Source organism: Colias croceus, chromosome 19, assembly GCF_905220415.1.
Source record: "Colias croceus chromosome 19, ilColCroc2.1".
In the NCBI taxonomy this organism is placed as follows: Eukaryota; Metazoa; Arthropoda; class Insecta; order Lepidoptera; family Pieridae; genus Colias; species Colias croceus.
The window spans coordinates 904691-928120 of NC_059555.1; the positions used below are offsets into that span (position 1 = coordinate 904691).

At 38.2% G+C, this 23430-nt stretch overlaps 1 protein-coding gene across 1 annotated transcript in view; it reads right to left on the minus strand.

Moving 5' to 3' along the window:
• Nucleotides 1-1343: 1343 nt before the first annotated feature.
• LOC123700458 (nucleoporin 88) overlaps nt 1344-23430 on the minus strand; it is a 118758-nt gene continuing 96671 nt past the window's right edge. The window contains exons 3-15 of the mRNA XM_045647669.1: nt 18691-18804; nt 17807-18019; nt 16998-17163; nt 10840-10959; nt 9930-10029; nt 8899-9055; nt 7040-7139; nt 6343-6456; nt 5758-5895; nt 5091-5179; nt 4739-4895; nt 2938-3026; nt 1344-1589 (exon numbers count right to left, since the gene is read on the minus strand). Of these exons, the coding sequence (XP_045503625.1) occupies nt 1523-1589; nt 2938-3026; nt 4739-4895; nt 5091-5179; nt 5758-5895; nt 6343-6456; nt 7040-7139; nt 8899-9055; nt 9930-10029; nt 10840-10959; nt 16998-17163; nt 17807-18019; nt 18691-18804 (1624 nt within the window). The 3' untranslated portion in view covers nt 1344-1522. The remainder of the gene's footprint in view (nt 1590-2937; nt 3027-4738; nt 4896-5090; nt 5180-5757; nt 5896-6342; nt 6457-7039; nt 7140-8898; nt 9056-9929; nt 10030-10839; nt 10960-16997; nt 17164-17806; nt 18020-18690; nt 18805-23430) is intronic.

The window sequence follows — 23430 nt, forward strand, 5'->3', positions numbered from 1 at the left end:
TCAAGCTGAAAGGCCGAAAACGCTCATGAGCAAAGAATATACTACTCACCTTCGGCGAGCTCATGAGTCAAAAAATATCTTACAAAGCGTGGTGGTCAAAACTCAAAACATTTATTTATTCAATTTTCAATATATACTTCTTCTAGAAGAACTTTTGAATCGTCATACCATAGTTTTGCCATTCTATTACCACCAGCAATAGATTCACACCGTTAAACGCGTGACAATCACAGAAAGTTATAGGTCACTAAATAGCCATATTCGTGTCTTGACTGATACCTACGCTTTTCTACTATAAATACGAGAAGCGACGAGAGTTATATTATATTCAGCGAGAATTCTAATCAGTTCAGCATTTAAAGATGTGTTAAAATTAAGTTAAGGTTAACGTTAAAGTTAATGTTAAAGTCAAAGTTTAAGTTAAAGTTAAAGTTTCGTATATTGTGTCAGTGAGCAATTGTTATCATCCTCTATTACCTATGTGAATTGAATCTTCATTCATAGCCATTGTGTTGAAATTGTAAACTCATGAACGGGGATAATTTTCTAAGTATAGGTATAAAAAATGTGTAACTCATTACGACATGTGACAATTATGCAAATTAATTTATTAAAATTGCAGCATAAATGAAGCGTTATTTCAATTTTAATATGTATTCGCTCTTAAAATTGTATAGAAAATGGGTGTGTACTAAAATCAGAATCTAATTTTTCAGTTTAGCAAGAATGAAAGTTTAGGAATAGAAAGTTAATAATAGAAAGTTTCAGAATGCTCCTCAGTGATTAATCTGAAAATTACAGAAACTGTAAAATTTGAATGTGTATGGAGCATGGTAATATAGTATGATATTCGGGCCTTTCTGAATTAATTATATGAATGCAAAGAATTTGTAACAAACTTATGTATTGTTTGTAACATGCTTATGCTTGTAATGGAATAAGTATAAATTTTTCCCTTCTATTTAATATTATTGATAATACTGAATTTTTAAGAAATGTATGAGGTACGCTAATTGCCTTGCCAAAAAATTAAGGCTCTGAATTTAGATTGAAGCCGTGGGAGGCTAGCCTAATCATTGTTTTTAATATAAGCAGCAGTTATTAGGATGACGTTTGGAAAATAAAGACAAATATCAAAAAATACCATTTATTCCAATTTCAATACAAAACTCAACAATTACACAAGTTCTTACATTACGTGCTTACAACTAAAAAGGGCTCTCTAAGTCTCTAGTCAAAAGTAATTAATTTATACAAAGTTTTCAATACACATCTATTATAAATCTTAATTAAAGAAAAGGATGTAGGAAAAAAAAAAAAGAAAGTTTAATCTTCGCAAAAAAAAAATAGAAATTATTCTCAGCAAAAAAACATTTGTCAATTTATATTAACATTAGAAAAAGAAAAAAAAAATACGAACTGGCTCTACTGATTTTTAAAGTTTTAATACAATACTATAATTTATGACATTCTGACAAACTTACATACAAATTTTAGTCAATACTTATAAATAAACTTAATATTACACTACTCCGAGCTGGTCCTTCAGTAGTTTGGTTTCTTCGATAATTGTAGAAATTTGGTTTGTCCTGAAAATATAAAAAATGTTTTAAAAATTAACAAAATAGGGTTTGAATTTACAAATTGTCCATAATATATTAAGGAGGGGAATTTAAAGTCACGAAAAAAAAAAGGATTTTTTTTTGGTAAAAAAGGGAATAAATACTGTGATTTTCGAATACGAAGGTTTAAATGTTTAGTATACACTCAAAATATAGTACATATTTTAATGATATAAGATAATAAATTATCACTACATAGTATAAAACAAAGTCGCATTGAGCCAGTCCACACGGCGCGTTGCGTCGACGTAGCGTTGTCGCTGCGTCGTTTTACATACAAAAAAAATGTGTGCGTGTACTAGAGTACACACGTTAGAAGTGAAACTTAGGGATAAGAAAAAGTTGGCGCGTAACGCAAAAATGTTACACTAAATTTTTGTCCAACCCCGATAAAGAAGTTTCACTTCAATAACCAAGGTGTTCACACGTGACGGACAGCAGCCCCCGAGACGACGCGGGAGGGGGTGTACTCATTCATCATTGCGACGTCAGAGCGGCAGCGCTCAGTTGCTTGTGCGTTGATATGGAGGATACACGCAAGCTCATTTCACGGACGGAACGTTAAAGGTACAAGTCCGAGACGGGCCGCAGACCGCAAACTGCAACAGCAAACTGCAAGCGACATCACTTGTTTCTATGAACATCTATGAATCGCTGCGCGTTGCGTCTGCAGGCAGCAGTGTCGCCGCGCTTGGAATCAATTTCATAGATGTTCATAGAAACAAGTGGTGTCGCTTGCAGTTTGCTGTTGCAGTTTGCGGTCTGCGGCCCGTCTCGGACTTGTACCTTAAGACTGCGTCGTAGTAACGCTGCGATGGCGCAGCGCCCGTGTGGCCGGCTATGCGTCAAAATATTTGCGTTACGACGACGCAACGCAACGCGCCGTGTGGACTGGCTCTTTCTCTGTCCCTTTGTATGCTTAAATCTTTAAAACTACGCAACGGATTTTGATGCGTTTTTTTTAAATAGATATGAGTGATTCAAGAGGAAGGTTTTAGTATATAATTTATTAGGTTTTAGACAAAGCGGGCGAAGCCGCGGGAGTTAAACTAGTAAAACATAAATGATACTTTTAATTCAGGAATGTTAATCTATATTCTATACTAATATTATAAAGCTAAAGAGTTTGTATGTTTGTTTGTTTCAACGCGCTAATCTCGGGAACTACTGGTCCGATTTGAAAAATTCTTTCGGTGTTAGATAGCCTATTTATCGAGGAAGGTTATAGGCTATATAAGATCACGCTAAGACCAACAGGAGTGGAGCCACGGGGGTGAAACCGCGCGGAGCAGCTAGTTAATTATATTATACATACTGTTGTTGCAAAATGGATGATATGGTGTCACTGTGCGACTTGCCAAGAGCTATGTCCTTCTTCTTATAGTCTTCACGCCATTCCTTTAGCTGAAACATACAAAGTAACAAATACAAATTAATAAAAGTATTAATTTTTAAGTTAAAATAAGGTTCATTAGTCAGTTGGTTTAGTGACTTCATACGTAATTTCCTAAAAACCTTTTTAAAAACATTCTAAACTATCTATTTTAGACTTCGTAAAGTATCTAGAGTGTCTTTTTAGGATGGAAATTAATCGTCGTGGTTTTGTTTATTGTATAAATACAAATCAACAGTTTTTTTAGATTATATACCGTTAATGTAAGTAGGGAAGAGCAAAGGTCCCAAGTGCGAACCTTGGGGCACCCAAAACGTATAATTACACACTCTTTTCTTACTCACTTTTATTTTGTTGTTGTTTACTTTCTAACACTAAAAATACTAGATTATAGATATTTGACAGTTGAAACTGCTAATACGATACGAATAGTGTATCATATCGTTTGCCTCGATAAAAACCATAGGTAACAATATTGATATATCTTGCTAGTACGGAGGCCACCCTTACAAGCTGCAGCTGCATTTCTCGTGCTCCTGATGCATTACCTGTGCTTCTGCTGCATTACCTGTTCTTCTGCTGCATTACCTGTGCTTCTGCTGCATTACCTGTGCTTCTGTTGCATTACCTGTGCTTTTGCTGCATTAGCAGTGCTTCTGCTGCATTTATCGTGCTTCTGCTGCATTTATCGTGCTTCTGCTGCATTTCTTGTACTCCTGGTGCATTACCTATGCTTTTCGTACTTTTCTTGTGGTCTTGGTGCATTACCTGTGCTTCTGCTGCATTACCTGTTCTTCTGCTGCATTACCTGTGCTTCTGCTGCATTACCTGTGCTTCTGTTGCATTACCTGTGCTTTTGCTGCATTAGCAGTGCTTCTGCTGCATTTATCGTGCTTCTGCTGCATTTATCGTGCTTCTGCTGCATTTCTTGTACTCCTGGTGCATTACCTATGCTTTTCGTACTTTTCTTGTGGTCTTGGTGCATTTCATGTGCTTCTGCAGCATTTCTTGTGCTCCTGGTGCATTACCTGTGCTTCTGCTGCATTACTTGTGCTTCTGCTGCATTTCTCGTGCTCCTGGTGCATTACCTGTGCTTCTGCTGCATTACTTGTGCTTCTGCTGCATTTCTCAAGCTCCTGGTGCATTACCTGTGCTTCTGCTGCATTACTTGTGCTTCTGCTGCATTTCTCGTGCTCCTGGTGCATTACCTGTGCTTCTGCTGCATTACTTGTGCTTCTGCTGCATTTCTCGTGCTCCTGGTGCATTACCTGTGCTTCTGCTGCATTACTTGTGCTTCTGCTGCATTTCTCAAGCTCCTGGTGCATTACCTGTGCTTCTGCTGCATTACTTGTGCTTCTGCTGCATTTCTCGTGCTCCTGGTGCATTACCTGTGCTTCTGCTGCATTACTTGTGCTTCTGCTGCATTTCTCGTGCTCCTGGTGCATTACCTGTGCTTCTGCTGCATTACTTGTCCTTCTGCTGCATTTCTCGTGCTCCTGGTGCATTACCTGTGCTTCTGCTGCATTACTTGTGCTTCTGCTGCATTTCTCGTGCTCCTGGTGCATTACCTATGCTTCTGCTGTATTACCTGTGCTTCTGCTGCATTACCTGTTCTTCTGCTGCATTAGCAGTGCTTCTGCTGCATTTATCGTGCTTATGCTGCATCTCTCGTGCTTCATCTTTTGTGCTGCTAGAACATATTACCTGCTGATGCTGCACATACCGTCTGCAGGTAGGTATCAGCGTGGTCTCTCAGCGTGCGGCTGGTTGCCAGCATCTGTGCAGCTCGCTGGCGATAGCTCTCCAGCTGCTGCAACATCTCCCGCTCTTGCGGGCTGCTGCTGCTGTGCGAACGCAAATGGCGGATCACTGATGAACACCTGGAAACAGAGAAATTATAAGAGTAGAAATGAAACAACACAAAAGTGTTGCAATTAGTGTTGCGGGAAGTTGATTGAATTTTCCGGTTTTGGGTCTTGAAATATTTTCAAATGTTTCAAATCAAAGAGCATCTTCGTGTTAATATTATTAATATTATCAATATTATTAAATTATAATATAGTGATAAGTTCTACCTTTCTTTAATTTCTTCCTGACGTTTTTCGGCCAAATTCCTCTTTTCTAGTAGAACTGCAGATTGCAACTGTACGTTTTCTATGTCATTCTGAAAACACAAATTACATTATAACAAAAATATTAGTATATTAACTTATTTATTAAAAAAAATATTCAAATGTCACAGGGCGGAAAGTAAAAAACGTGACGTGACGTCGTAACTCTGCTTAATACGCATATAGGCAGAGTTTTGCTTCAAACAAAATGAGCGTGATTGTGAGTCTAGTTGTTTATAACACTAATTACTAGTTGTTCATTCCCGGCTTTCTCCACACTCACCCGCCTCCAAAGCACCAATTTACCAAATAGCACTGCTGCAGCAACTGAGACTTATAATTATTCACTAAATCTGGGACTCCATCTCTTTTTCTACACCTACCCCGCTTCTAAAGCACAGATTTGCCCAATATTTCGCCAAAACCACACAAAGGGCATTGAAACTTTCTGGCATATCAACCCGGCCGCCATCCTATCTATCCATACATACCACTTCAATCGTGCGCCGCGATTTTGAAAAAAAATCAAAATGGCGGCAGGTCGATATGCCAGCGTCCATACAAAAAGTTTCAAACCCCTTTTATCCACTTTTTTATCCCGAGAAATTTCCCTATTTTCCCATAATTTCACCTGCACTTCCCGATGCCAGGTCTGCTGTTGCTGCTGCAACGCTCGCAGTGCTGCCAACTTGGTGAGAACAGCTGCACCGGCGCGTTGTTGGCGAGACATGTACTGTTCCCGGAGTTTCACCGTCGCGGTAGTTAATAGCTGGAAGAAGTATTAAGAAACATGATATAAAATAGAAATAAGAAAATGTGCATGAAACACTCCCATTATAGTATGAAATATGAACATTCCAAACATTTAATGTGAAAGGTTTTGCTTTTCTATTTGATTTTGTGTTTTAATTACTTCGCAAATTTTAATGAAAGTTCATTTAGAAGCTGTAAAAAGAGCTCGATGTGGCATACAATGGTATTCCATAACGAGGGTATCATTTCGAACATTTGCTTTGAATACAAAATGTATGGGAAATCAAATGTATGGGAGCGTTTCATGTTTTTGGATATTTCTCGTTTTATTAAAAAAAAAAGATATTATTGTCATTTTACTCATTAGGTATAATACTTCAGTTAATTTTTTTTGATATCTGCAATAGTTACGGAATAATCGCCTGTGCACACTTAACGATTACACCCTGTATATAAAACTAACCTCCAAGCACTCTTTAGGGCTGGGTTCCACATTCTTGTTCATCTTCAGTAACGGCTGCGACACTTCCCGACTCAATATCTCTTGAATTATCGTCGTGAATGATAATTTTTGGCGCTGGGGAACAAAAATAATTTTAAATATGACTTATTTCATATTTCACGAAGTCCTATTAATACAAATTAATTATTCTTTTGTCTCATAATAGACCTAGTTTTGTTCAACAATTTAAATATCACTACATAGTATAAAACAAAGTCGCTTTCTCTGTCCCTATGTGCCTTTGTATGCTTAAATCTTTAAAACTACGTAACGGATGATGCGGTTTTTTCTAATAGATAGAGTGATTCAAGAGGAAGGTTTTAGTACATAATTTGTAAGGTTTTAAGCAAAGCGGGCGAAGCCGCGGGCGGAAAGCTAATATTAAAGAATTAATTGATGAATCAAAAATAAAACATTTATCATACACTAGCTGTGCCGCGCGGTTTCACCCGCATTGCTCCGCTCCTGTTGGTCTTAGCGTGTTGATATAAAGCACATAGCCTTCCTCGATAAATATACTATCTAACACCGAAAGAATTTTTCAGATCGGACCAGTAGTTCCTGAGATTAGCGCGTTCCAACAAACAAACAAACTCTTCAGCTTTATAAGATAAGTATAGATTTCTTACAAGCATAAGACGAAAAAGAGAAATATTACCTCTTTAAGTATTTTATTAATATCGTCATCGTCCAACGACGGATTCTTCAGTTGCAGCTGTTTGAACAGCTGGTCCTCCAGGTCGTATGGCTCTAAGCTCCTGGAAAAATAAAAAGAAAATTAAATAAATACTGAAGACTTTTTTTCTTAATAAAAAAAGGAATGCAGTTCAATAGTTACTAGTTGTTTCGGAAATCATAGACTTTTTGTTTGATTATTTACTCTATACATCTTAATATATATAAATCTCGTGTCACAATGTTTGTCCTCAATGGACGCCTAAACCACTTAACCGATTATAATAAAATTCGCACACCATGTGCAGTTCGATCCAACTTGAGAGATAGGATAGTTTAAATATCAAATCGTTTTAGACAAAGCGGGCGAAGCCGCGGCCGGTAAGCTAGTTTATTATATAACTAGCTTCCACCCGCGACTCCGTCAGCGCGGATGTCGGTCTTCGCGTGGATGGTTTATTTCTCCATTTTGAGTAGCTCTGACAATGACTTCTTATTAAAAAAAAAAATTAAACACATATTTCGGTTTGGTATCGATCCAGTAACACCCCCTATTATTTATTTATTTTTTCAATATTTTTAATGTACAGAATTGACCCTTCTACAGATTTATTATGTGTATAGATATAGTTCTTGGGTGACTAGTTAGTGAGGAACTCGGATTTTAAAGTGATGGTGGCAGCTAAGTGGTGATGATGATGGTGATGATGATGGTGATGATGATGGTGATGATGATGGTGATGATGATGATGATGATGACAGTACATCACCTGGCGACCATTTCCCCGCTAGAGCACAGCACGAGCAGCGAGTGATGTGCGGCGGTTAGTCCCAGCGGTGGGCTTGCTTCACCCGTCGCTGTATAGCAAGTGGGATGATGATGATGATGATGACAGTACATCACCTGGCGACCATTTCCCCGCTAGAGCACAGCACGAGCAGCGAGTGATGTGCGGCGGTTAGTCCCAGCGGTGGGCTTGCTTCACCCGTCGCTGTATAGCAAGTGGGATGATGATGATGATGATGACAGTACATCACCTGGCGACCATTTCCCCGCTAGAGCACAGCACGAGCAGCGAGTGATGTGCGGCGGTTAGTCCCAGCGGTGGGCTTGCTTCACCCGTCGCTGTATAGCAAGTGGGATGATGATGATGATGATGACAGTACATCACCTGGCGACCATTTCCCCGCTAGAGCACAGCACGAGCAGCGAGTGATGTGCGGCGGTTAGTCCCAGCGGTGGGCTTGCTTCACCCGTCGCTGTATAGCAAGTGGGATGATGATGATGATGATGACAGTACATCACCTGGCGACCATTTCCCCGCTAGAGCACAGCACGAGCAGCGAGTGATGTGCGGCGGTTAGTCCCAGCGGTGGGCTTGCTTCACCCGTCGCTGTATAGCAAGTGGGATGATGATGATGATGATGACAGTACATCACCTGGCGACCATTTCCCCGCTAGAGCACAGCACGAGCAGCGAGTGATGTGCGGCGGTTAGTCCCAGCGGTGGGCTTGCTTCACCCGTCGCTGTATAGCAAGTGGGATGATGATGATGATGATGACAGTACATCACCTGGCGACCATTTCCCCGCTAGAGCACAGCACGAGCAGCGAGTGATGTGCGGCGGTTAGTCCCAGCGGTGGGCTTGCTTCACCCGTCGCTGTATAGCAAGTGGGATGATGATGATGATGATGACAGTACATCACCTGGCGACCATTTCCCCGCTAGAGCACAGCACGAGCAGCGAGTGATGTGCGGCGGTTAGTCCCAGCGGTGGGCTTGCTTCACCCGTCGCTGTATAGCAAGTGGGATGATGATGATGATGATGACAGTACATCACCTGGCGACCATTTCCCCGCTAGAGCACAGCACGAGCAGCGAGTGATGTGCGGCGGTTAGTCCCAGCGGTGGGCTTGCTTCACCCGTCGCCGTGCATAGCAAGTGACGGGCCGTGGACGATTTGGACGAAATAAGAGATAATACTGTGTCGATCTCGCCTGAAACATTTTGTGGAAGCCATTGAAAGAAAGAAAGAAAGAAACCATTTATTCCAACACACACAACACACATATAACATAGCATTGTAAATTTTAAATAATATGTAATAGAAAACATAAATATATGTGTGGTTGCATGCGCTAAAAAAGAAAGCCACTCAGGATACCTGAGGCATAATACCTCAGCACTGATTTTCAGTGACCCCTTACGACATCAAGAAAGAGTGTGTGTACTTATGTACACGCGTTAGAAGTTATACTTCTTTGGCGTATGGAAAAAATACTAGAATATACAACTTGAACGTAGTTATCAATTTTCATACCACCTAGAACTAACTTCATGCTGTTAAATTTAGGTGTCGGTATGCGCGCGCATCGTAAAAATTCACTCTCATTATTTTACTCATAAAAAAAGTATAACTTCAAAAAAACTTGAGCGATGTCAAGTGACATCCCGATGGAACGAAGTGTTAAGTTAGAGAGAGACAGATAACTCTAGCAAAAAGTATCGTGACAACTTTTCGTAAAAAAAAAACACGTTGAATTGCCCGCGATAAATAGAATGCACAGTCGAAACTCATTTTGCAGTTTCACTGAGAAACTTTATCATAAAATTATAAAAATAAAAAAATTGTAATAATTTTACTTTCGTCACGGCTTCACCCTGTACCACGGGTTGTCTCAGTTTTCTCCCCATAAGAACCATCCTCGTACATTAAGGAATATAATAAAAAAAGAATTAACGAAATCGGTTCAGCCGTTCTCGAGATTTGCGCAACACATTTGGTGATTTTTATTATCACCTATAAAAGCAAAGGTTGCCATATAATCAAAATTTAGTATAATTTAACAAAAAAAAAAAAATTAAACTCACTCTCATCAGCCAAAGCGAAGTCGTTCAAATACTCGAGCACGGGCAGCGTGATCGCATGCACACCGCCAGCATGCATGCACGCATATGTGTTGCCGACACACTGAAATATTCGACAATTTTCTATTTATTTTTATATTATTTTAGGTTTAATGGTTTAGACTGTAATTCAAAAGTTAGTAGAAAATTAAATGATTTTGTTTACACATAGACTTAATTCTTTTTTAATATTAAGGCGAACCGCAATCGCCGGTACAGCCTGAAAATCAGCGCTGCTTTTGTGCAGCATTTTGCTGAGGCTGTATCCGTTTGCCTAAGTGTAAGATAAATTCTATAATGTGTTTGGCTGTGTTTTTTTGGCAATAAATTTCTTTTCTTTCTTTCTTTCTTTCTTTCACATAATGTACAATCTAAACTAATATTATAAAGCTGAAGAGTTTGTTTGTTTGTTTGTTTGTTTGTTTTAACGCGCTAATCTCGGAAACTACTGGTCCGATTTGAAAAATTCTTTCGGTGTTAGATAGCCCATTTATCGAGGAAGGTTATAGGCTATATATCATCACGCTACGACCAACAGGAGTGGAGCCACGGGGGTGAAACCGCGCGGAGCAGCTAGTGTACAATAATTACTCAAATCAATGAAGAAAATATCACGAAATATTTTGGGAATTGATTTCTTATTACCAGCATTAAATAAAAATTATATAATAAATGTTTATTGTTTTCTTCACAAAATCAACGGACTCGATTCCTATTTATATTGATTTCAAAAACCAATCGCATCATTATCTTTCATCCAAATGTTGCAGCTACCAACCCTTTGTATATGTAGATATTAGACAAACATCCATCAATCTACTAATAACTAATAAATATAATCATGAGGTTTTTAAATGTATGTCCGTTTACATACCGGATATAGATGCACTGGATACGCGAATGGCACGTCATCCTTACTGGACAGTACAATGTTCAATTCCACGGATTCTACTACATAGAGGGCGTAACCATCGCCATCTTTGTCTTCTGTCGGCTGAAAAATTGCGTTTATTGATGTTTAAAAAAAATGTTTAATCTTTTGCTTTAAATATAAAAAAATACAGTTAAATAAAGGAGAAATTAAAGAGACACTTTTGAAGGCTGTAGAATGATTTTCACATTGAAATAAATTTATAACTAGGGTTCCGACCCGGCTTTGCCGGTTCATGTTTATGTTTACGTTTACCAACCATAAGAACCATCCTCGTACGTATAAAAAACGAATTAACGAAATCGGTTCAGTCGTTCTCGAGTTATGTCACTTATCACTTACTAACACATTTTGCGATCCATTTTTATATTATAGAAGACGATAACGTAATTAACGATAGTGATGATGGTAATGATTTTGAAAATGATGATGATGTTGATGGTACTGTTGACAAAGCATATTCCTTTGATGCTGATAAAGATCACAATAATGAATAATCAGCAATCGCAGTCACGATAGAAACTGATAGTGGAATATCGCAGAAGCGCTCGTTACTACTAGCAGTTTACTGGATACTAAATTGCAATAATAATATATGATGACAAGATTGTTTTGTGATGATGACGGTGATGATGATGATGATAATAATTTTGATATTGTTAATGATGATTTTGAAGATTAAGATGACAATGGCGATAGGTATAACGATGACGATAATAGTTACGCTGGTGATGATGACAACTATGAAAACTATTTTTAATTATTATATATGTCGGAGATCCCCCCCCCCCTGATATTACCGAACGCAAGCGCATGACTCACGAAGTGCACTTGGACATGGCCGTGGTAGCGGACGAGCATTCAAGTGTTGGAGCTCGTGCCGAGCGGACTTGTCTGTTCGTGTCTATATCAGTCTCTATATTAGTTTGAGTTTAGATTCACTATACAAAGTATTCATTTCAGTTCATTAGTGATTGTGAGTGTTAGATTCCGTTTATGTCTTTTGATGCTCGAAGTTACCCAAGACGCCCAATGTAGAGGATATAACCAGCCCACATAGTTTTAAAATTCAGCCACCGACGATATCAGAAGCGGGATTGCTTTGAGCACAAAGAGTAAACGTGATTTTTACAATCGTCATGTGGTAATGTAGACACGTTATAAAATTATTCTGGAGGTGCAAATAGTATCATAAGACGTTTAATCGTAGCCATAAGAATACCTGTGAGTGCTTACAATATACAACAAGTGGAACAATAACGTGCGTGATGTAATGCCATTGTCTGTTGATCTGTGTTTTGAAAAAAGCCGTTAAAGTTATTACTTGTTAGTATTTGCTATTTATGATACGTTAAAGTGCTTCGCAGTGTCTATCATGTCTCTTTAAATTCATTTTGTATTAGCCGTGGTCGCAGTTACTAGAATTGTTTATAATATTGTGTACCGTAATGTGACTTTGTTGAGCTCCGTGCGGCTGCTGTTATTTACTTGCAGGGTGGCGAGCCAAGCAACGGCGAGTGCCTGTCGGTGTGTGCCGTCGGACTCTGTGCGTCATTGGCTTCGAAAAGGCATAATGTGTGCGTGGAGGAAGTTGTTTCAACTTGTCGCATGTTTCACGGTTTGACAAGCGTTTGCAGCGCGTGGCCCTTGCTACCGAGATTGTTGCAGAGGATTGCTGCAGCGAGAGCTCCGGGCAGCCGTCTTTATGAGGTGAAGGGCTCCGCAAATTAGTGACATTTACAGGACAAGTGCGAGGCGTAACAGGGCTGCTTCGCTGACTGTGTGCTATCAATAAGTCTGTATGAGACCTGCGTGTGAATGCCATTCGCAGACAGCAGATGGAGGGCGTGCGACGGATCAGCAGTCCTCTTAGTGCAGGGTTTAACCATCGCGAGTCATTTGTTTCATGTGTGGTGTGTCTGGCCACTTTGCATCGGAGTGCATGAACGGATAAGGTGCTAATGATTGCACTAAGCATAGAATCACCGAAAACCAGCGGGTCAGGTACATCCACGTTGCCTGAGCGCAATCATTGAGTCAACACGTGCCGTGTGGCAAACTTATGGACAACTGTGAGTCATACATGTTTAGTTTTGTTAGTTTTGTTTTTGGTACTGAGTGTACTTCCTTATCAGAGATATAATTACTAGTAGCAAATTGACTAGTAAGCGTTTTTAATAATAACATTAACTTTAAAATAATCTGTTAAAATATTGTAGACAGTTCATAACAAGGTTTATGGCAAGTTACAATAGGCGATTACTTTTTAGTAATTTTGTGTTGTGCCAAATCATTATGATAGCGATGCTAGCTTATTAGGTTGAGAAATTAAACACAAAGTTTACATGGGTGATATTCCAATGTGTTATTTTAAATCGTAATAATGTTCTTGTTCGTAGCAAGTCTGATACGAGAAATTGTTTTGATTTTTAACACGCTTACGTTTGGCTTCCTTTATTCTTCGTATGTACGAACTCGATTTTGAACTACCTACTTTCATTAGACAGATTTAGTTCACACTGTGTACATCTACTAAGGAATAGTGACAATACAATAATTTCATCTTATTGAAGCGTGTTGCTTAGTTAATTACGTTTCTCTCTATTATACACGGGTACCGATAGAAGAAAGATACCTACCTAGTGGTTTGGTAGGCTTACTTAGGGACATAAGTGCGTTAATGCAGAGGCGTTAATTTCAATTAGAGAATTTCAATGTGTTGTGTTTTAGTGTATTATTATTATTACATTAGCACTAATTTACCATCTGTTACAGCTGTTGAAATGTGTCTGTTCTAAAATCTAAGGAGTTTTGTGCGTTGACCGAGCAGCAGATTGCGTAACAAAGTCAATGAGTTTTTAACAGCTGGATTAGTGAAACCCAAGTAGCTATCTGGTTATAGCTTCTGACGTGGAACAAGGTACAGTGCGCATCCAGATTGTAGTAAGGAGTGGAGTGAGTGCTTTGAGGAAGGTATTATCTTCTTTCAACCTATCCGAATGTAAGTTTTGAAAGCGTAGTGTTGAATACTTAGGCTTTGTTATTAAGGATGGGAAAATACAGTCACAATCCACAGCTTATACAGCTTCTTATTCCTGTTAGTTTATTAACAGTTTTCTTAAATTATAGCACTATTGTTTATGCTTACAAGTTACAAGAGAAGTAAAATTGATTAGTGATTACTCATCATCACATGAGCTAATCAGTCGAACGTTTATTAGTTTACTAACATCACAGCCTATTCTTACGGTGTGTGACCTCAGTTCACATAGATTCGAGATGGATGTGGTACTGAGCTGATACAGAAACATGACGGTTAGTAACATCCAGTTGCTTACTACAGAAGTAGAACTACTGCCTTAGAGTCCAGGTTTTACTCTCATGCACACGAGACCGCAGTTTAAGTTGTAGCAGTATAGCAGTGGATAATGCAGTTATGCACTTCAGGTATTATTTACAGGTTTGCAAGTTTGCAGTGGTGACAGATTAACAGTGTACTTTGGTGGGAACCGTTTAGTATAAAGCTGTCTTCGCGTGTTCACAGGTGGAAGCCTGCCCCCAGTCTTTCGACTTTGATATTATTTGGAGAAAGGGCGCTAGGATAAAGCATGTTGTTTGCTTTTCGCGCAATCACGTCAGCTGTCACAGTATGTATTTCGATTATTGCAAATTGTATGGGGCAGAATGGAGTCAACATAGCCGAGCTTTCCGTTGACTGTCTGCCTGGACGAAGAGATGCATCTGGACATGCAGAATGAGTTGTTACTTGTTAATGTCTGGAAGACATATGCGGTAAGGTCGAAAATTATTTGTCAAGGTGCAGATAAAATGGTAAAAGATCGGTGGTACTCAATATCCACGATTTAGTCGTGCATCTGGGTTACATATCTAAGTTGTTGTTGTTGTTGTTGCCAACTTTATCACTTGCTAAATCTCTAAGCCTAGTTCAGGTAGAATTCAGGCAGAACTCTTAAGTTAGTTTTCAGTGCACATTGATGCTACAGGGGAAACTTATAGTGAGAAGAATGATGTTAAGGAGTATGTTTTAGTCTAATTGATACTTTTACCCTATATGTTTTGCTCTATTACTTTCAAAAAGGTGTAGAGTGGTTTAGTAGTAGCAGAAGTAGTATAACGGCACTATAGGCCAGTGTTAATTTGTTCAGTTACCTAGCCAGTATTATTGATGATCAGGCAGGTGCTTAGAAAGTAAATGTTTTCTCAGTTATTTTGTAAAAAAAATAAAGTTACATTAAGATAGTAGTCTCCACCGGGGGGTAGTCATGCTAATGGTCAGGTAGATAGTGACGAGTACGCTGAAAAGGTGTGCTCATGGCAGTCATCATTCATCATCGTCATCGATATAGTCCACTACCGGACATGGAAGTCATCGTCATCGTCAACATAATCAGCCTTTTGTAGTACACTGATAAAAGTCATCATCATCGTCATCGGGAACATCATCTGCCTTTTGTAGTCACTGCTGAACATGGAAGTCGTTATCGCCATCATCATCTGCATTATCAGCCTTTGGTAGCAAACATCGATATTGTCAAGATGCGTTAGGTGACGTACGACTGGCAATGAACTTCACTACAAACCGTGTTACAAAAGCTAAATAGCTGATAAAGCTATTATTTGTTAAAGTAGACTTTGGGATTAATAATTGATAATGAAATTAATCTAGTCATGGTAAAAGTAAAGCTTCCCTGAATGTAAATTTAATGTTGGTGATAACCTTCTTTTCGAAATTGAGGAAATAAATCAAAGCAAGCTTGACTTGAAGTTCAAGGGTACGCTTAAAATTGTTGAGGTATGGTTATTAGTGCCGCTTTACATCATTCAATTCCCAAATCCTCACAACAGAGTCAGGAAAATATCCGACCATGAGGTTATTAGTAGTAGCTAGTAGTGGTAGTAGTTAAAATGACGTAAGAGCTTTGTGTAAAAGGGGAGATGTAAAAAGTTTTATCTGGATTTTGTAATGCATTGTAGTGCCGTTTGTTGAGTGGTAGTAGATGCAGTTGCCATTTGTCTCTTGTCTTGTTCTTCGTTACGTTGGTGCGTTAACGAGCAATGTCGTTGTAGCGACGGGCTATCCTTGCTTTCGTTGGTGCAAAAGCGAGATGAGTCGTTGAAGCGACGACCTTTTGAGATATCCTTGTTTTCGTTGTTGCGAACGCGAGATGAGTCGTTGTAGCGACGTTACTCAATGTTAGCCTCATTTCGTTGGTGCGAAATTGTGGTGTGTCGTTGTAGCGACGATGTTCAGTGCTTTAGTTATTTCGTTGATGCGAAATTGCGGTGAGTCATTGTAGCAACATTATTCAGTGTTGTCTTCGTTTCGTTGGTGCGAAATCGACATGAGTCGTTGGTGCGACGTTATTCAGAGCTATTCCGTTTCGTAGGTGCGAAATCGAGGAGAGCTGTTGGTGCGGCGCTGATTGATCAATAATGATGATTGTTTGTTTTAGTGACGACCTAAAATGGTTGACAAGAATCAGTATGGCCGAGCAGGATACTGTGAGTATGTAGTCTTTGCAGAGACTTCACACGAGGACGTGTGATCGCCAGAGATGGCCGTGTCGGAGATCCCCCCCCCCTGATATTACCGAACGCAAGCGCATGACTCACGAAGTGCACTTGGACATGGCCGTGGTAGCGGACGAGCATTCAAGTGTTGGAGCTCGTGCCGAGCGGACTTGTCTGTTCGTGTCTATATCAGTCTCTATATTAGTTTGAGTTTAGATTCACTATACAAAGTATTCATTTCAGTTCATTAGTGATTGTGAGTGTTAGATTCCGTTTATGTCTTTTGATGCTCGAAGTTACCCAAGACGCCCAATGTAGAGGATATAACCAGCCCACATAGTTTTAAAATTCAGCCACCGACGATATATAATTAATGACAATGTGATACTCACGCAAGGCGTTGTCATAAACAAAGATTAATGACAATAATAATGATAATTAGAAATCAAGATAAAAAAAAATGAAAAGAAAATGATGATGGTGATGGTTGCAATTATGATAATGATCGTAATGATGACGATTGTAACTTCGTTAACGTCATTAATAATAAAGAAAAAGATGATACTCACACACGGCAACAGCAAACAGTGATACAAAGTCGCAGAAGCACTAGCCACGACAACTAACGTAGCCGGTGTGGCGGGCAAGCACGCTATTGCACACGACTCCGCGCCGTAGTTGTCATCTGCTGCGGGGTACATTGCTAGCGGGCCGCGGATGTGAGCGTGGAGTGGGCTGGAAACGGGGTAATGTATGGAGAACATTTTGATGTACACAGTGTCTTAGTATACAGGAGTACATTTCTAGCAGGACGGATAGAAGTGGAACGGACTGGAAAAGGGGTAATGTATGGTGAAGTGATTGAATTGACATCATAATTCATATCGTCTATTGGCTTATAAGCAGAATAAAATGACACGGATACATAGCAATGTATGCGTGAAAATGACACGGATACATAGCAATGTAACCACAGGTTGGCTAGCAGCCAACCTTTGGATGGTAAACATTTTGATATAGGCGTATTGGTGTCTTAGTGTCTATTGAGGAGGAGCTAGCGGGACGCGTAGGTGTGGAGTGTGAAGTATTACAGTCGTCATAAGATCACATTATAGTCCTTACGTAGAGTACCTACGTAGGTATGAACTATATCGTCCATTGGCAGTTGCAACGCAAAGGATTCAGACTAATTGTACATCATAGTAGGAGAATATGAACATATTTTGAAGTTGTTTTTATCACATAGTCAGTTGGTATGGGAGTCAATGTCACTCTTCCATTGTTATAATTCTAAGACATTACAATATACGCCAATCAGGCAAGGCAAAATTCATGTTTTTTTTTAATCTTATTAAAATAGTTCAATATTCAACTTTACCTGCTGCTGTCTAAGAAATTACTGTTCATCATGTACACATCCCCGTTCCCGCTGAGAATCAGCAAGTGCTCGCTGTCCGGTGTCGGCGTGAAGTCCACAGCGCTGTCCCCGAAGCTGTCCAGTAACGTCATGCCGAGAGATCCCACCGGTTTCGGTCCTATTGAGAACGATTTCACCATTTTCGGACCAGCCTTTAGCGCTATGTTGTAGAGCCTGGAATGGTTATGTTGTTCTGTTATTATTCATGATAAATAAGAAATAAATGTTAACGGATTATTTTTTTTGAGAATTCATAAATTTGCAATTTTCAAGTTGGAGTAGCTATGATTATGAATGATTAATAATAATAAATAAATAAATAAAATCTTTATTTTGCTTTAAACATGGTATTCAATGGTGATACAATTATATTAATAAAGCACAAACATGTTCAGCCAATACAAGCATGCAAAAATAATTAGGTACCATAAAGGAGTTAATGGTCTGTTCGGGTTGAACTTTCCATGAACTCCTTTATGGTATAGAAGTTTTTTTCATTAAGCCAATTAAGAAGATGTTTTCTAAATTTATAATCATTACACGTCTTTAAGTTATTTGGCAGATGATTGAATATTTTAACGGCCATCCCCACGCAACTATCCCTGTATTTTATGATTAACCATACCATGAGAATTTTACTGTTAAAATAAATAAAATTCTTGTCCAAATAAATTGATAATGATTGCAACTAACCATACCGTCAAATTAAGATCAGAAGCGAGAGCTTTTTAAATTTCCATACATTAAATGCTCTCGATAACGATACGAATACTTTACCAATACTTCCTTGCGCTTCAGTATTTTAACTTTTCAAATGGTCGATAATATGTTTGTAATATACTCACCTCATAGTATTATCTGACATCAACACGAGGAGATGTGACAGCGATTTCGGATGCCACTGCACCCTCAGCACCTCGCCCTGGGAGTACAGGAACCTCTCGTCCAGGGAAAAACTCCTGAAAATGTTATATGGAAAATTAAATATAAATACGAATATAAGTTGAAATAGTCGTTCATTTATCTTGATTTTTGATGGAGTGGTTACTTGACTACTTAAATCTTTATACCTAGATATAATATGTTTCATAAAACATTGATTTATAATTTTCACGCAATAAATTAGTTGTTTGTTAAATCAAAAAAATTGACTATTTGATAAGACATTTTCATGTCTCGTATAACATTGTATTAGCTTTCTGCTTGAACTATAATAGTCGTACTTCGTTTCTCCCTATCATGGACCTTGTAGAATACTTAGGAAGTAACTATTCTCTAATCTGTGACTTAGGTATGAATTTATTAACATTCTTTATATTGGATAAATACTATTGATTTTGGTGTACGTTTAACCGACTTTAAAAAAAGGAGGAGGTTCTTAATTCGGCCGGTATATTTTTTTATTTTTTTGAATTTATTCCTTACTTATAGAAATGCAAATCATTCCCCTTTATTCTCTTGTAGACATTCTAAGAAAGAGCATAAAAATGTATAAAATAATGAACATACAATTAACACCATCTCTTAACTTTCCACGCGACTTGCCAATATTTCTTTTACACGCGTCTTTCCTCATACAGCTAAATAAAGAATGACGTATACAGTGGAAATTCCGAACCTTTCCATTATCAGTAAAAAAGGGTTACCCTTCATTAATCCCATGATAAATACCCTCAAAAGATTCGCGGTTTCGCCCGATTTTTCCCCACAATTAAATTAACGATTGGAAAGTGGCTGGCGGTCTTTTGTAGAACAAAGGGTATGTTTGTTTTAAATGTAAGTGAAATGTTGAAAAAAATGTATATAATATGCGTATGGATACGTATACTGCATGTAAGTGATTTAGAGTTATGTGTTTCGTCTATTTATTTTTAATCGTTACATGCTAATGCCCTTCAAGTATAAGAGAAGAACGCAATTAAATAATATTTTGAAGAATATGTTTTCAGACAAAATGCAATTTTACTTTTATTAGGTAAATATTATAAAAGAGGTTTAGAGGAGACTTATTAGGTAGTATAAAGTTAGTTCTTTCATCATCATCATCATCATCAGCCCATATATGTTCCCACTGCTGGGACACGGGCCTCCTATGAGTTCTTTACTTTATTTTAATTATTATTTGATCTGTAAATTTTCACGAACAATTACTTTTTAACACGACACATCAAACACATCACAAGCTAGATAGATTAAAACGTTCCCACAAACATTTAAGAAACCGCAACCCCCCACCACACTCTCGTAAATCACACCGTTCGCATACCAAAGGGTCACTTTTTACCGCACGAAAGAAAAAGGGTAACAAATGATCGTGCATTAGAACAAACGGCGTACAAATACTCGCCCGACCTGCCCCGGAACAAAAACCGATAAAAACCCGGGCAAGGTTCCGATTCGGTAAAAAATAAGAATCAGACAAAGGCCGACGCGTCGCGCGCGACCTATACATGTCCAGTTTTTTTACGACCCTCTGCCCTTTTGTCCTTCCGGGCCTCTTTTTTAAATAGATCAGCGAGGGTAAGTAAAGACCGGCGGACATCCCTGAAATATTATTGTGGATTTTTCTCCACCGTATTCATAAATATTTCGACCGGCCGCTCCTCCGCCCCCCCGGCGGCGGGCGATCCGACGAATTATAAATTCGGTTAATAAAATATGATACGATAGAACCGCTTTTTTGCCGCGGACCTCTATTATATTATGTTTAATTTAAATATGAATAATTAAATTTAAAAAGGAAATCTCGGGCTAATGAAATTTTTGTTTTCGAGATAATGAATTGAAAACACGTCGCGGCCGCGGTGTCGCCTCGCTGTTATTCTTTTGCGCTCATTCGGATTCAGGGTACGTGTAAAAAATGCCCGAGTGAAAAAAATATATTTTAATTTATTAATTACGACGATGAATTATATTTTTCCAGGCTTATCTGGGCCCGTGGCGCTATCGCAGCGCCGCACGGCTCTCTCTTTCCAAACACAGTCGTAATGGGTTAATTTAAACAAATTTTCTTGTATGCTATTATATTATATTACTAGCGGTCCGCCCCGGCTTCGCCCGTGGTACATATTAACGTTTTCTCTACATAAGAACCATCCTCGTACTTCAAGGAATATAATAAAAAAAGAATTATCGAAATCGGTTCAGCCGTTCTCGAGTTATGGAATTACAACGAAAAGTGGCATTGATTTTTATTATTAGATAAGATATGCTTGTATGTTAATTTAAACAAATTTTCTTGTATGTTATTCATAGTAATATACGTATAGGTATGTAATATTTTGAAAGATCTCTCAAAAACTGTAGTAAACTTTGTCTTGGGCTGCAGAGTTGTATACGAGAAATATGTAATTAATCTGTTTTCGAGGTAGCGAACGTCGTGTTTATATGAATCTGTATATTTGCTAACCTTTCTATGCAAGCAACATATTGACTGTACCGTATCCGGTGAATAGTTTTGTTTTGGTAAATAAAAATTTTTCACCAGACACGGTACAGCGTTTTATGTGAGGTGGTCCTCACCTACAAGTTTCAACGCCGTAAAGTTATAAAGTGGATAAGAAATTGGAATTAGACAATATTTATATCGTGTCGTATCTTTAAGTTACACAGAAGGTGTACCTATATCATCAGATTATTGTTACAAAATGAAAAGTAACGCAGATGAAGAAATATGCATACAAATATTTATGTATCAAATAAATATAACGTTTACGTACAAAAATAAAAATTACGTAATAAAGATGATCATAATAGAGTCAGTTTCTTAATTGAGAATTGATTTGCGTTTTGCGATTTGCTTTGAGAAAGCTTATGTCAGACTAGCTGCGCTTCGCGGTTTCACCCGCGTGGCTCCGCTCCTGTTGATCTTAGCGTAATGATATATAGCCTATAGCCTTCCTCGATAAATGGGCTATCTAGCACCGAAAGAACTTTTCAAATCGGACCAGTAGTTCTTTAGATTAGCGCGTTCAAACAAACAAACTCTTCAGCTTTATAATATTAGTATAGATACAATATTATAGTGAACGTTCATTTAATTACTATGGCTTATTAATAATCAATTCAGAAATCGGCCGTACAAACTCGTAGATAACATTATGAAGAAAGAGACCTTACAAATAATTGAATCCAAGCATGTAATAAATAAAAGACAACCCGTCCACGCAAAGTATTTAATCAACACAAACGCTTGCGGATTAAAAAAATCCACAACCAACCGAGAAATATTTAAAACAAAAAGGCATCGATCCTCCACAACAACCGCGAGGGATTAAAATCGTAACGCAAAACATTCGAATACAATACTAACGAATTGATACAAATACTCATTAGGAGCGGGCCGGCCGCGCCCGGTCCCCCCGATACCGACGCTACAATCCACATCCGACGTACAAATATTATCTCAAATTCCTTCTCATTTATAATCCTTTTGTGTCCTCGGAGCGTCCTCCGTCGGGCCCCCCTCCTCGTGGCGGGGGGAGGTGGGGTATTTTTATATTTTTAATCGCGTTGGGCATTATCCGAATGGACATTGGCGGTCGTCTGTCGCTGGTGGCTATGATAAATTCTTGCGTTCGACACTCGCGCTGTTTTGTTTTGTCCCTTCCTTTTATTTCGACATCATTAATTACATCTATTTGTCTGCCGGTGACTGTATTCTTTCGATTTCTTAGACGATTAAAAATGATCCTCGCTTCCGATAGGGGGTGTGGAATTGATCACTTTCTTTTATTGAATATTATTTTTTGCGGCCGCTTTCTCGCGCCGGTGATTGATGCTAATTTGCGTTTGACTTGGATGGATTTTCTCAAATTTCTTTTAACAAAACTTTGGTACCTATTTTTTTTTAATTTATTTCATAATACACCAGTTCGATCGTTGATTTATCACAGTTTGATATACCACAATATACGAATTAAAATTTTTGTAAATAAAATCACGTGCTACGAATCTTGTAAAACAATAAAAACCTCTGACTAGTCTAAGGACTAGCCCGTAAATTTAAGAATTTAATATTAATTAATAAATAAATAAATTTAGTTTTATTTTCTAGTTGAATTACAATAACCTAGTTTCACACCAATCAATGAAATATACGAAACTTAACCACTACATACGTATGTACATAAAATATTACACCAGTTAAAGGTCAAATGTCATTCGAAGCAATCTTCAAAATGTTAGTAGTACTTGTGATTTTGCGTTAGTAATTAGTTATCCCTTATCTGGGAACACGAAGTGGATATATCATTTTGTCAAACTGTATTCCGTTTGATGAATCGTTTATTATAACATGGTGATGTATGTCACAAGTTACGAAGGATTATAAGGACCTATTTAAAATTATAATTCATAATTTAAACATACAAATTAGTAGGAATTAGAATATGTGCTGTAGAGAATAAAAATAAGATATGCTTACTTTGAACAACTCGTAGAAATTAAAGTAACTAGGTACATAAACGTACCAACATAATCAGAAAAACTTCAATGTGATATAAAATTAATTCTTGTGTTTATATTTATTTATTATTATTTTCAAAAGTATTAAGTACTTAGTCTCCATACCATATTTGATATGT